The 13,512-nt window shown below is 38.9% G+C and overlaps 1 protein-coding gene across 7 annotated transcripts in view; it reads right to left on the reverse strand.

Moving 5' to 3' along the window:
• The window catches only part of KIF24 (kinesin family member 24), an 88,780-nt gene that overhangs the window by 62,831 nt on the left and 12,437 nt on the right, over positions 1–13,512 (reverse strand). For all 7 annotated transcript variants that reach the window (XM_047699603.1, XM_047699609.1, XM_047699602.1 and 4 more), the window contains one exon: positions 412–1,059. In XM_047699603.1, coding sequence (XP_047555559.1) covers positions 412–1,034 — 623 coding nt within the window. In that variant the 5' untranslated portion in view covers positions 1,035–1,059. The remainder of the gene's footprint in view (positions 1–411; positions 1,060–13,512) is intronic.

Raw genomic sequence — 13,512 nt, forward strand, 5'->3', positions numbered from 1 at the left:
TGAAGTGAATTTGATAGCCTTAAAAAAATCCTGTGGCACACACACACACACACACACACACACATTTTTCCCATTGCAGAAGGCTAGTTAACTATTTTACCTTCAAGGATGCATTAGATGTATCATGTTACACTATAATAAATAATAGAAATAGTTCTGCTAGCGGAATAATAGTAGATCCTGGCAAGTAGCAGCTGTTTGACATACATGAACAATATCATCTTTCTCCCATCTGGAAAGTCCCAATTCCTCACGATCCTTCCCCCATCAAGGTACTTCTATTTGTTGCAGAAACTGTTCACTCTAATTTTCTGTAAATAAGGAGTAGCTGCTCTCAGTCATGGAGAGGCTTGCCCTTGACTGATGCTACCCTCTCCCCCACACCCTCCCAAAAAAGATAAAAATAATTACCTGATACAAGAATGAGGGATTCCATAGTTATACCCTGAAACATGAGAGACTCTTTGAATAATGGGACCATCATAATCCCCCAGGAGTGGAGAAAAGTGATTTGATGAAAAGAGTGAAGTGTTAGTTTCTGTTTGCACATAGGAACCAGCAGCTGCAGCACTCGGAATTCTTGTTTTTGTATGGTAGTGGGAATCATCTGGCAGCATGTGCTCCAGCACTTTTAGGTAACTAGACTTCTGTTCATTTGCAGAAAAATCTGATAAACTGTGCCTTTCAAACCCATTGTTGCTGGTAGTTCTGTCTTTGTTGTCAGCAGGAGGATCAAAATGCAGTTGTCTGCGAGGGCCAGATCTGGATTCCCGAGGCTTACTACACAAGCTGTCTGTCTGAAGAGGATGCTCGGGGCTATTGACTGCTTTATCTTCTTCCTGCATTATTTTAATGATTTTGATAAGTTGAAAGAGACGTTTGCGGTCATTCATGTCATGGACTCCCAATTTGGAGTAGTCCTTCATTGTAACCTTGGCTAATTCATCTATTTTTTGAAGGCCAAGGGCAGTAAAATGAGGATAATACTGTGCAAGTTCAGCTTCACAAAGACATTCATACAACCAGGACGTCATTTTTGTGAATGAGTTTTTATAAATTCTGAAAAGGAAAAAAAAGCCATTTATTTGAAATATAGTATAGATAATTAATCCTTTAAAAAATGAAAATCACAAAACAAACATGCAGAAAAATCCATTCTAGCATACCAAGTTTTCAAATATATTTTTCTTCTGAAATAATTAAACAGCATAGTGCATAAGCAAAGATGCTTATGATGCATTTGTAGTAACAGATGTAATTTGTTCATCTGCTTAATACAAAATGGAATTTCAATTGCATATATATTCAGGTACATGCACATAGACACACAATGCAAGAGACTTACTTATTTCTAGGGAGTTCCTTCCAACCTTGCAATGTCTACTTAACACATGCCACCAACTACTGAAACCTTGTTCCCAACCACTGATTGTAGCAGGTCTAATTTTAGATGTTCAAGTTAATGTCAAGGCATGTTGCACAACTGTTTCCTATGATTAATGAACAAAGGCTAAGCACTCTTTCAGAATGGAAAGCAGAATTAAATAGCAAACCACAGAACTGATATAACTCAAGAAATCACATTTGTATCTGCTGAGTGCTGATAATGAATAAAGAGGTAAAAACACCATTAATTCAGGATCTCAGGTTATTCTAAAAGGTAGGTGAAGGTAGGTGGTTGTAGATGTTAACTTGTACAGAATATGAATAAAATAATTTACCTAGGATAAATAAATAAATAACCTAGGAAAGTAATACTGTGGTCAAGATTTTATATGGTTGCTGGAGCACTTGACTGGCTCAGTCAGAAGAGTATATGACTCTTGATCTCCAAGTCATGAGCTCAAGCCCAACACTGGGTGTAGAGACTACCAAAAAATAAATAAATAAATATATAAATACTCTTAAAGAAAGAAAAAAAGATCTTAGATCATTTAAGTGCCCAACTCTCGATTGTGGCTCAGCTCATGCTCCCGGGGCTGTGAGCCCCACATTGGGCTCCACACTCAGTGGGGCATTTGCTTGAGATTCTCTCTCTCTCCCCCTTCTTCCCTCCCCCACTTGCATTCTCCTCTAAAACAAAATCTTTTTTTTTTTTAAGATTTTATTTATTTGACAGACAAGAGATCACAAGCAGGCAGAGAGAGAGGAGGAAGCAGGCTCCCTGCTGAGCAGAGAGCCCAATGTGGGGCTCTATCCCAGGACTCTGGGATCATGACCTGAGCCAAAGGCAGAGGCTTTAACCCACTGAGCCACCCAGGCGTCCCTCTAAAACAAAATCTTGAAAAAAAAAGATTTTATATGGTTGAATATTGAAATGCTTAAAAAATTTTTAACACCAAGGTATTTAATCAAATACTAATAAATGATGTGTTAATAACACACAATCCTGGTGCATTACTAAAATCAGGACCCTGAGGAATTCTCCACACCACTATTAAGTTCAAGTTCATGAAAATATTAAACACTAAATTTTCTTTCTAAAAACTGTTTTATAATTCAGTTTTCAAAATTCAGTTAATTCTTGGTAAAGCTTTTCTGTTTTCCATTTCAATTTATACTTTGTCTTCTTTCTAGGTGAAACAGAGTTCAGGGCCAGATAATAAAGGTGATTAAAGTAACTTGTATAATTAACTTTGGAAGAAATGCTACTTAGGGCAAGGGAAAGGCCAAAGATGCTACACATCCTAAACTCATTCTGCCCTTTCCCATTCATGGAATATTTGCCACAAATTCTTCGCATGTCCTTTCACATCAAGAGGCAGTGTCTTTTTCCTCCCATTGCATCTAGGCTGATTTTGTGACTGTTTTGCCTGACAGAATGTGGTGAAGCCACGCTGTGTGACTTCCATGCCTAGGCCTCAAGAACCCTTGCAGTTTCTGCTGTCGTCCTGCAATTTGTTTGCTGCCATGTGAGGAAGCCCAGCCAACAGCCATCATCAAAGCCAGCCATGTGACAGGAGCCATCTTAGAATACTTAGCCCCAGTGGCAACACCAAATGACTGCAGCCACATGAGTGACCCCCAGTGAGACCAAAATTACCTAGCTAGGCCTAGCCCAAATATGTGACTCAAGAACTGTGGGTAGGGCACCTGAGTGGCTCAGTTGGTTAAGCAACTGCCTTCGATCAGGTCATGATCCTGGAGTCCCGGGATCGAGGCCCGCTCGCAAGACTCCTGATCAGGCTCCCTACTCACAGGGAGTCTGCTTCTCCCTCTGACTTTCCCCCTCTTGTGTTCTCACTCTCTCTCTCATTCTCTCCCTCTCAAATAAATAAATAAAATCTTTAAAAAAAAAAAAAGGAACTGTAGGTAAATAAACTAGTAATTGTTTTAAACCACTTAATTTGGGGGCAGTTTACTGTACAGCAGTAGATAACTGCAACACTGCTTCTATGCTATTTTAAGTGTTGTATCTTTGCCTGAAATGTTCTGAACCCTGTCTCCTAAAATGAGTTAAGCTCATCCTTTCAAAATAGCTCCATAGCTCTCTGCCCCACCCTCCCATGAAGCCTTCTTTCATTTCTCATCCTCTACTACCATTGTACCACCAAGCACCCTATGTAGTAGCCGAATCAGGCCATTAATCCCTTTTACTACTGTCTCTTCTACCTGGAATATCTGTCTTTCCCAAGAAAAACCGTACTTATATTTTTCTTCTGTGAGGTATGCCCTAGGCAAAGGACTATTGGTATTTCCTCTGTACTTTAGTAATAATTATAGTAGCAACTAATATTGTTGAGCATTTATAATGTAGCAGGCAATGGTCAAAGTACTATTTGTTAACCTTCAAACAATCCTATGAAGTAGATACACATGTAATCTTTGGCAAATTACTTATTTAACATCTATGAAAGTCATTTTCCTCAATTGTTAAATGGGAAGGTAATAGTCCCCACAGCGCCTAGGATTAGGATTCAATGAGAAAATACTTGTAAAACTTTCAACATAATATCTGATACATACTCAGCGCCCAGGAAGAGTTGGTAGCTATTACTACCATGATTTTTTTTTTTCCTTAAGATTTTATTTATTTATTTGACAGGGAGAGAGTACAAGCAGGGGGAGCGACAGGCAGAGGGAGAGGGAGAAGCAGGCTCCCTCTGAGCAGGGACCCCGATGTGGGGCTCCCTCCCAGAACCTGAGATCATGACCTGAGCTGAAGGCAGACCCTTAGCTACCCAGGTGCCCCATACTGTGATTTATTTTTGTATTACTAATCTTCATCTAGCACAGAAGCTAGAACAGAATAAGCCTTTGATGTTTTGGTATGTTTTAAGTTACTTCTAAGCAGTTACATTTCCTATGTGACTCAGAGCAGTAACAGGGTAAATGCTATACATTCTTTTTAATTTCTACAGGCTGTACAAAATCCTGTATTTCACACACCCATTCCCTTGGTGACATACCAAACTCTGATTACCATGACCTCTACTGCATCTCTTAATCAGTATCTGAAAGACTAATGTGTTCATCTTGCAATTCTTAGATGTCCCATAATATCATGGGAGGGGACGATGCTGGAGATAGCAGAAATCTGGATATGCAGATTAAAGCAGCCGCTGGCAAACTTCCACATGAACCAGCAGCATGCTGCCTTTCTGAGTCCTATAGTTAGCTTACATTCTTTTTATTTTTTGTGTTTTCTTCTGTCAGTGCAAAAAGGTGTTTTTATTAAAGCACAGGGACAGGGCCCACGGGTAGAAAGAGCTGCTCTTCTGTTTTAAAATTAGATATGCTTTTTTGGTACCACATTCCATTTTACAAAGTTCCCACCTCCTCCTTCTTCTGGGGTAAACATCAGAATCACCCTAGGAACTTAAAAAATATAAAGATAGTGAGGTCCATTTCAGATGCACAGAAAAAAACAAAAACAAAACAAAACAAAAAAAACCTTCCCAGGTATTGAGGGGGACAAACATAAGAACATTGAAAAAGTTCCCCAGGTGATTATTTTAGTCCACTGATCTCTATCAAAATTACAAATGCAAATGCACTGACCCTCAATTCCACTTCCAGGAACCTATCCTACAGATATTGTGTACAAGTACAAAATGACATAGGTAACAAAGTTATTCACTGCAGCACTTTATTTAATAACAAAGAATTAGTATATGGGGGTGTGTGGGTGACTCAGTCAGTTAAGCAGCTGCCTTCAGCTCAGGTCATTATCTCAGAATCCTGGGATCAAGCCCCACATCGGGCTCCCTGCTCAGAAGAGAGTCTGCTTCTCCCTCTGTGCTCTCTCTCTCTCTCTCTCAAATAAAGAAATAAATACTTTTTATAAAAAGTGTTAGTACAGGGACTGGTTAAATAAATAACAGTAACCCAGTAAATGGGATACTATGAAGCAATTACAGAGAATAAGTAAACTCTCAATGTATTATTGAGGAAAAAGTAAACTCTATAATATATTGAAAAGTGACTAAAGCAAGGTATAGAACAGTTTGTATGTTTGTAAGGGTTTGTAAAGGTACCACTTATTAATGAAAGAGAGGTAACTATCTATGATAGATCTATATATTTGCTTATCAGGCATAAAGTATTTCTGATAGGATGTACAAGAAAGTAATAGGAGGGGAACTAGTTGGTAGAGGGCAATGTGGGAAGGAGATTATTATATACCAGTAAATGCCAGCAGCTATTACCTTTCCTATTTCTTTTTTTTTTTTTAAGGTTTTATTTATTCATTTAACAGAGAGGGAGAGTACAAGCAGGGAGAGCAGCAGGCAGAGTGGGAGGGAGAAGCAAGCTCTCTGCTGAGCCAGGAGCCAGATGTGGGACTCCATTCCAGGACCCTGCGATCACGACCTGAGCCCAAGGCAGCCTGCGCCACCCAGGCGTCCCACCTATTGCTATTTCTATTTCACTGTTGTCTCCATCACCCAAAGCAGGACCTAGAACAGCTGTTTTTTAACTTTTGAAACTATGTGACTATATAATTTATTTTATTTTTTTAAGATTTTATTTATTTATTTGACAGAGAGAGATCACAAGCAGGCAGAGAGGCAGGCAGAGAGAGAGGAGGAAGCAGGCTCCCTGTTGAGCAGAGAGCCCGATGCGGGGCTCGATCCCAGTACCCTGAGATCATGACCTGAGCCGAAGGCAGCGGCTTAACCCACTGAGCCACCCAGGCGCCCCTATAATTTATTTTAAAAACATATTTCTAAATCCACCTAACTTCCTCCCTCCCAGCCTTCTCAAATTGACCCAATACAGCTACTTGTTACTATTTTGGTGTTTTCCCCTCTAGCCTTTTATTTTTTAATGCATTTTTTAATGTTGTATGTAACATTGTTCTCATAACCATATTGCAGTCTACTTTATTTAACATAGGCATTTTCATATGTTGTTTGTTACAGCCATTAAAAACAATTCACACAATTATAAATAATATTTGGTGAATAGATGAATTACCCCAGGAAGATGTGATTTCTCTCTCCAAACTTCTAGTGTTTCGACTGTAAAACGGATAGGGCACTTATTACAGAGTCATATGTATTTACTTGTCGCCAGCCTTGTTTGAGAGATGATATAAGGTGGCTCTGCCTTATACTATACTGTGAATTCTTCAAGAGAAAAGTAGTATGATCCGTTTAGTCTAGCACTTGAGCTAGGAAAGTATGTAACAAGTATTTGCTGGAGGAACACAATCTGCTTAGAGCAAAGAACAAAAGTTCTACCATTTCTTTTTAACCAAGGCAACTATGTGATTACAACACTGCATGAAGCTTGCTTATGTGGCTATGAAGCCATTTTCTCTGTTTCCTAACTCTCTACAAGTCCCATCACCCAAAGTAATGGGGACAACCTCAGGGTCCTTACAACCTACAAGAGCCTGATACCAACAGAATATCTTTACCAACATCACCCTGAACACTTAATATAGTTCAAAAAACATTTTATGTAACAAAGCTAATCATATTATTTCAGTACTTCGTGCACATTCTACTTCGATGATCTGATTAAACTAAAATTTATGGTTACATTTTATGCCAAGAACTATGTATGTGTAAGTCCTTACATAAACTATTTTGTTCAATCTGGCTAAACCAGAATTCCATTTGATTTTTTATTTTAAAAGATTTTATTTATTTATTTGAGAGAGAGAGAGAGCATAAGCAAGCATGAACAGGGGATGAGGCAGAGGGAGAAGCAGACTCCCCGCTGAGCAGGGACACCAATGTGGGGCTCGGTCCCAGGACCCTGAGATCATGACCTGAGCCGAAGGCAGAGGCTTAACCCACTGAGCCACCCAGGTGCCCTATCTAGTATTTATTGAGAGAGAGAGAGAGATGACATGAAGACATGAGCAGGGGGAGGAGCAGAGGGAGAGAAAGCCAACTGAGAATGGAACTCAAGGTTGGGCTCAATTTCACCACCCAAAGATCATGACCTAAGCTGAAATCAAAAGCCCAATGCTCGGGACGCCTGGGTGGCTCAGTTGGTTAAGCAGCTGCCTTCGGCTCAGGTCATGATCCCAGCGTCCTGGGATCGAGTTCCACATCGGGCTCCTTGCTCATCAGGGAGCCAGCCCACTTCTCCCTCTGCCTCTGCCTGCCATTCTGTCTGCCTGTGCTCGCTCTCTCTTCCTCTCTCTCTCTGACAAATAAAATCTTAAAAAAAAAAAAAAAAAAGCCCAATGCTCAAATGACTGAGCTATCCAGGCACCCATAAACAAATATTTTTAAAGTATCTTTTTACAAAAATATTTTTAACTCAGAATCTGAACAAGGTCCACACATTTGGTTGTTACGTCTCTCAAGTCTTTTACCTTATAGAGCAGTACCCCACCCTTTTTTTCTATTCCTTGACTTGTTGCATAAACCAAGTATGCTCCAAGTATGAGACATATTAACACTAAAACAAAACAAAACACTGTTCATTTGAAATTCAATTTTAACTAGTTTCCTATTTTGTTTTGGCCTAATCTTGCAACCCAATATTAGAATCAAGTTCCATGGGGCACCTGGGTGGCTCAGTGGGTTAAAGCCTCTGCCTTTGGCTTGGGTCCTGATCCCAGGGTCCTGGTATCGAGCCCTGAGTCGGGCTCTCTGCTCAGCAGGGAGCCTGCTTTCTCCTCTCTCTCTCTCTCTGCCTACTTGTGATCTCTATCTGTCAAGTAAATAAATAATCTTTAGAATCAAGTTCCACATTTCTACATTTCAGGAACAAATACTTCACAGGTGTTACCATGTGCTTTAAGATACATCATCATCACATCAGAATACATGCAAATGTCTGCTAGAATTGCAGCATGATTCCTTCATTGTAAAGTTCTCTTACCAGCCAATTACTCCAATGGTTTCATCCAGTGACGACCGCTACCTGCCTCAACTAGTTCATGAAGGGTTGTAAAATGGTGATTTTCTCAATATATCATTACTGGTGGAATTTTCCTGTGAAGAAAACTTTTTTGTCGGGCGCCTGGGTGGCTCAGTCAGTTAAGTGTCTGCCTTTGGCTCAGGTCATGATCCCGGGGTCCTGGGATCGAGTTCCACATCAGGCTCCCCTGTCAGCAGAAAGCCTGCTTCTCCCTTTCCCTCTGCCTGCCACTTCCCCCTGCTTCTGCTCTCTGTCTCTATCAAATAAATAAATAAAATCTTAAAAAAAAAAACACAACATTTTGTCAACAACTAGGGCTACTTGATTATCCAAGAAGAGTTTGTACATGAAGGGAGGAGTGATATCTAATTCTTTTAGGATTTGGGTTTTGCCTTTTTTGGAGGGAGTGGGTGCTTTTTAAAAATTCATGATTAACTCACGGTTTTTTTAAAATATATATTCTATGTGCTTCAATTACCTTAGTCTTTGACAGCTTCATCTTGTATATTTCCTGACCAAAACCTAAAATTGGCTTTCCTCCAAGAAACATGTCTCTTAGAAGAAACTGCCACTGTCCCACATCCAGCTAAAGATTATGCATTCCCAGAAAGTCATAAGCACAGAGAGCCTGAGCATTAGGGAAAGAAGGAGATCAGGAATAGCTCTATACAGCCACAACTAATCCAGAATGGTCACTATTTACTTCATATTTGAGTTACTGAATATTCTCTCTAGGTCAATTTTCAACTTCAGTGTCAACTTCAAACAATTAGTTTTGGCTTCTGCAAGTATTTATTAAGAAGGATTTTGAGTATGTTAAATCATTAGTAGAATACAGGATGAGAATTGGGGGAGAGGGTATTGTCAAGTCATTTCCATTTTGTTTCTTGTGCTCCTCATATATTGGAGTTAAGAATTTACCACTGACCTTTGTCACACTGTGATAAAATGATGTAAATACTTCTGCAACATAAAGGTGATAGGATACAATAACCACCAAGAAGCAAACTATCAAATGGTATTAGGACCAAAATTTTTAGTAAATTAAGTATTTCAAATATTTTAAGAAATTTGACCTCAAATGTCCTCTACCACTACTAGTTCATAACATTTTAGATTATGACAAATGGATAAAGGAGTTAGAGATCAAGGCTGATGACTTGATTTTGTTTAGTGTTTGAGCATTCCTACCATATTAATTACAGAGCAAAGTGGGTAAATATATACATATTTATACAAATACTCAAGAACATATCTGTGCTGCTTTCACCCTTCCTATACCCATGGTAAATAATCTCCAAATCTATTTCAATGTTTTTTTTTTTCTTATTAAATCCTTATTAAAAGTTGGAATCTCCTTTTTTTGGGTGTGTGTACACAATAGCATACAATTATATGAATTTTGACAGTTGTATGTACCTGTGAAACCACCACCACAATTAGAATATAGAACATTTTCATTACTCTCAAAAGATTCCTCATGTCTCTTTGCATTCCATTCTTTTCTCTACCCCTGGTCAACCACTGATCTGCTTTCTGTGATTATATATTAGTTTGGATTTTCTAGAATTTTATATGAATGGGATTATACAATATAGTCTCTTTTGCATCTGGCTTCTTTCATTTAACAGGATGATTTTAGGATTTATCTGTGATACACATCACTCCCACATTTTACTTAGAAGGAGAAAAACTAGAACGAATCAGTGAGTGGCCCAAAGTAATATAGCTCTCAAGTAAGTTCTAAGATTGGAACTTGAGTTTTCTCATGGCTAGTCCCATGTTCTTTCCACTGTTCCATGGTGCCTCCTTCACAAGTAGTAGCAAAGACAGCCACACTGCCATCCTCCTGCCAGGACAGACCTACTATCTACACTGCTCAGCAGACCAGCAGCCTCCTGCATTTGTGCTGCCCCAGGGAATGACTCACACCTGCCACCACCAAGAAAATTCCCTGCAAATCAGTGAAATCCAAATGGGGCCAGATGGGCAGGGGTGTGTGTGTGTTTAAGATTTATTTTATTTGAAAGAGAAGATAGTGTATGCAAGCAGGGGCTGGGGGGAGATGGGCAGAGGCAAAGAGAGAGAATCTCTAGTAAACTTCCTGCTGAGCAAGGAGCCTGACAGAAGGGCTCAATCCTACAACCCTGAGATCATGACCTGAGCCAAAATCGAGTGTTGGATGTTCAACTGACTGAGCTGCCAGGCACTCTGATGGGCACATTTTTATACATATGGCCCACTCACATTCAATGCCACAAGTATGCAGAGTTCTCCTTTGTGACACCAAGAATCTGCTAGGTCTCAGCTGTTGGGGTAACAATCAGAAATAGTCTTGGAAGAAAGCCAGTTGGCAGAAATTCAAACTTTCTTATCCTGGTGTTAGAGAAAATCAACTGGAAGGAATACATGCGACTTTATACACAATTAAGGAAGTGTATTCACATTCCAGGATGTGGAAAAGATCCAACTATTTCACATGTTCTCTCAAACTCTCCATTCATCTACCTAAACTATGTAACTTTATCCACCTAAATTGCCTGAAACTGAACTTGGAATCAGATTAACTCTCGGTCATCGAGCTGTGTAAACTTGGGCAAAGTCAAATTCTCTGAGTTTCATTTTCTGCTCTCAAAGGATACAATAAGATATTTATGTAAAACTAATTTGAAAATTGTAAAGTATTCCATAAGGATGGAGCTATGCTCTCTTATTCAGCACTGATCACTGTGCCTGGCATGAGGAAGTGTTGGCTGCCTGGCTAGATACAAACAGATGCCCTGTACGAAGACTTTTAACATTGTTAAAAGATGGTTTCTATTATTTGGTGAAAAGTTGAATATACAACATAGAATGTATATATATAATATATATCTTATATGTATATAAGATATAAAACAGAATCAAAAGGTAAGGGATTAGAGATTAGATAAGCTTGTAAAATACACTGATTAATAGTATGTGTAGCGTCTATTAACTTCAAACTATCAATGACAGTTGTACTTTTCTTTCATTGGCATAGTTAACATTAATGTCTGATTACACATATAACACGGAGATAGTAGATGATGTTATATATTCAAAGGCTAACACCTGATATAAATAGAAGTCAGGTGTATGTGTGGTCTTATTTGATTTTTCTTTTAATCAATGTATATATAATAAACCCATTTTAGGAGTATAGTTCTATGAGGTTTTTTGGCTTTTTTAGATTTTATTTATTAATTTGACAGAGAGAGACATAGCAAGAGAGGGAACACACACAGGGGGAGTGGGAGATGGAGAAGCAGGCTTCCCATTGAGCAGGGAGCCGATGCAGGGCTCGATCCCAAGATTCTGGGATCATGACCTGAGCCGAAGGCAGATGCTTAATGACTGAGCCACCCAGGTGCCCCTGACTGAGCTACCTATGAGTTTTGACAAGATACAATCAAGACAGTCCCATCAATCACTTCTAAAAGTCCTAATTCACTCTTGGCAGTCCTCCACTCTACCGTAGGCCCAAAGTAATTACTGACCTGCTTTCTGTCACTAAAGATGAGTTGTATTTTCTAGAATTTCACATTAAATAAAATCATATAGTGTCATTGTTATTTTAAATCCATGTAACATATAGAAACAAGAGATTTTCTACTGTGTAATTTTTCTTTCTTAGGTCTTTGGAAACAAGTTAAAATGATACCAGTTTTCATAACTTTTTTCACTGACCTAGATGATAGGTCATCTAGGGAAGACATTTCTTAAATCAGTCTGATTTTTTTAGGTCAACCTGAGAAAACAAGGAGTTAGTGAAACATATATATACACACACACACACACACACACATATATATATATACACACAGTGTCAATGACTTGGGAAAAATATTCCTTATAAAAATTGTTTGAAGTGATCCCATGGGTAAACTAGACTATACACACACACACAAATATATATATATATATATATATATATATATTTTTTTTTTTTTTTTTTAAGATTTTATTTATTTGAGAGAGAGCGTGAGACAGCACAAGTGGTGGAGTGGGGGGACAGGGGTGGAGAGAAAAGCAGACTCCCCGCTGAACAGGTTCCATCCTGGAACCCTGGGATCACAACCTGAGCCAAAGGCAGCCACTTAACCGAATGAGCCACCCAGGCACCCTGGATATATATTTTTAAATTTTTATTATAGAGGGAGGGCCAAGGTGGGGGATGGACAGAGGGATAGGGTGAGAGAGAATCCCAAGCAGGCTCAACACCCAGCACAGAGCTTGCTGCAGGGCTCGATCTCATGACACGTGAGATCATGACCTCAGCTGAAATCAAGATCTCATGACCCCAGATTCACAGCCTGAGCTGAGGGAGGCTGCTTAACTGACTGAGTCACCCAAGTACCCCAGTAAATAGGATATTTTTGCTAAATGAGTTCATCTACATCAAGGGGGAGACAACTGAGTAACTAACATGAACCCAGCAACAGGTATTAGTATTTTAAAAAACTTGAATATCAGAATCCATTGTTATCCTCACAATTCTATAAGCAGACTATTCAGTATGTCTAATAAAAGTTCCTGATTGCTAGAAAAAAGTAGAAAATCTAAATCTAAGGTCTATATATTCCTTGCTAATCAGAAAAACTGAGGGCAAATGGCCCAGTTCAAAAGGACCCAAGTTATTTTTAGTTTCTCAGATTCAAGTGACATCACATATACTTGAATTATCAAAGAAGAAATAGGAAAAAGGGGTCAATAAATCCCTCCAGGACATCATTAAATTCTAACAACTTTATTGAGATATAATTCATATACCATAAAACTCACCCATTTAAAGTGTACAATAGTTCTAGTATTTTCAGAGTTGTGCAACCATCACCACAATCCAATTTTAGAACATTTTTATCACTCCAAAAGAAACCTCTACCATTAAATTTTAGATATTACATTAACATCTAAAAGGGAAAAGCTCTTCCCCAGAAGCGTTCACTTCTATAATTATCAAAACCAAAATTAACCATGGAAGAAACTGAGAAAATGTACTAAAATTTTCTATAGAAATTTGAGCTGCGGAGGTGCCTGGTTGGCTCAGTAGAGCATGCAACTCTCAATCTCAGGGTCTTAAGTTAAAGCCCAAGTTGGGCATGAAGTCTACTTTTTTAAAAAAATGCACATGCTGAACACATATTTAGATTCTTTAGGCAGAGAACG

The sequence above is a fragment of the Lutra lutra genome, chromosome 13, assembly GCF_902655055.1.
Source record: "Lutra lutra chromosome 13, mLutLut1.2, whole genome shotgun sequence".
Taxonomy (NCBI): Eukaryota; Metazoa; Chordata; class Mammalia; order Carnivora; family Mustelidae; genus Lutra; species Lutra lutra.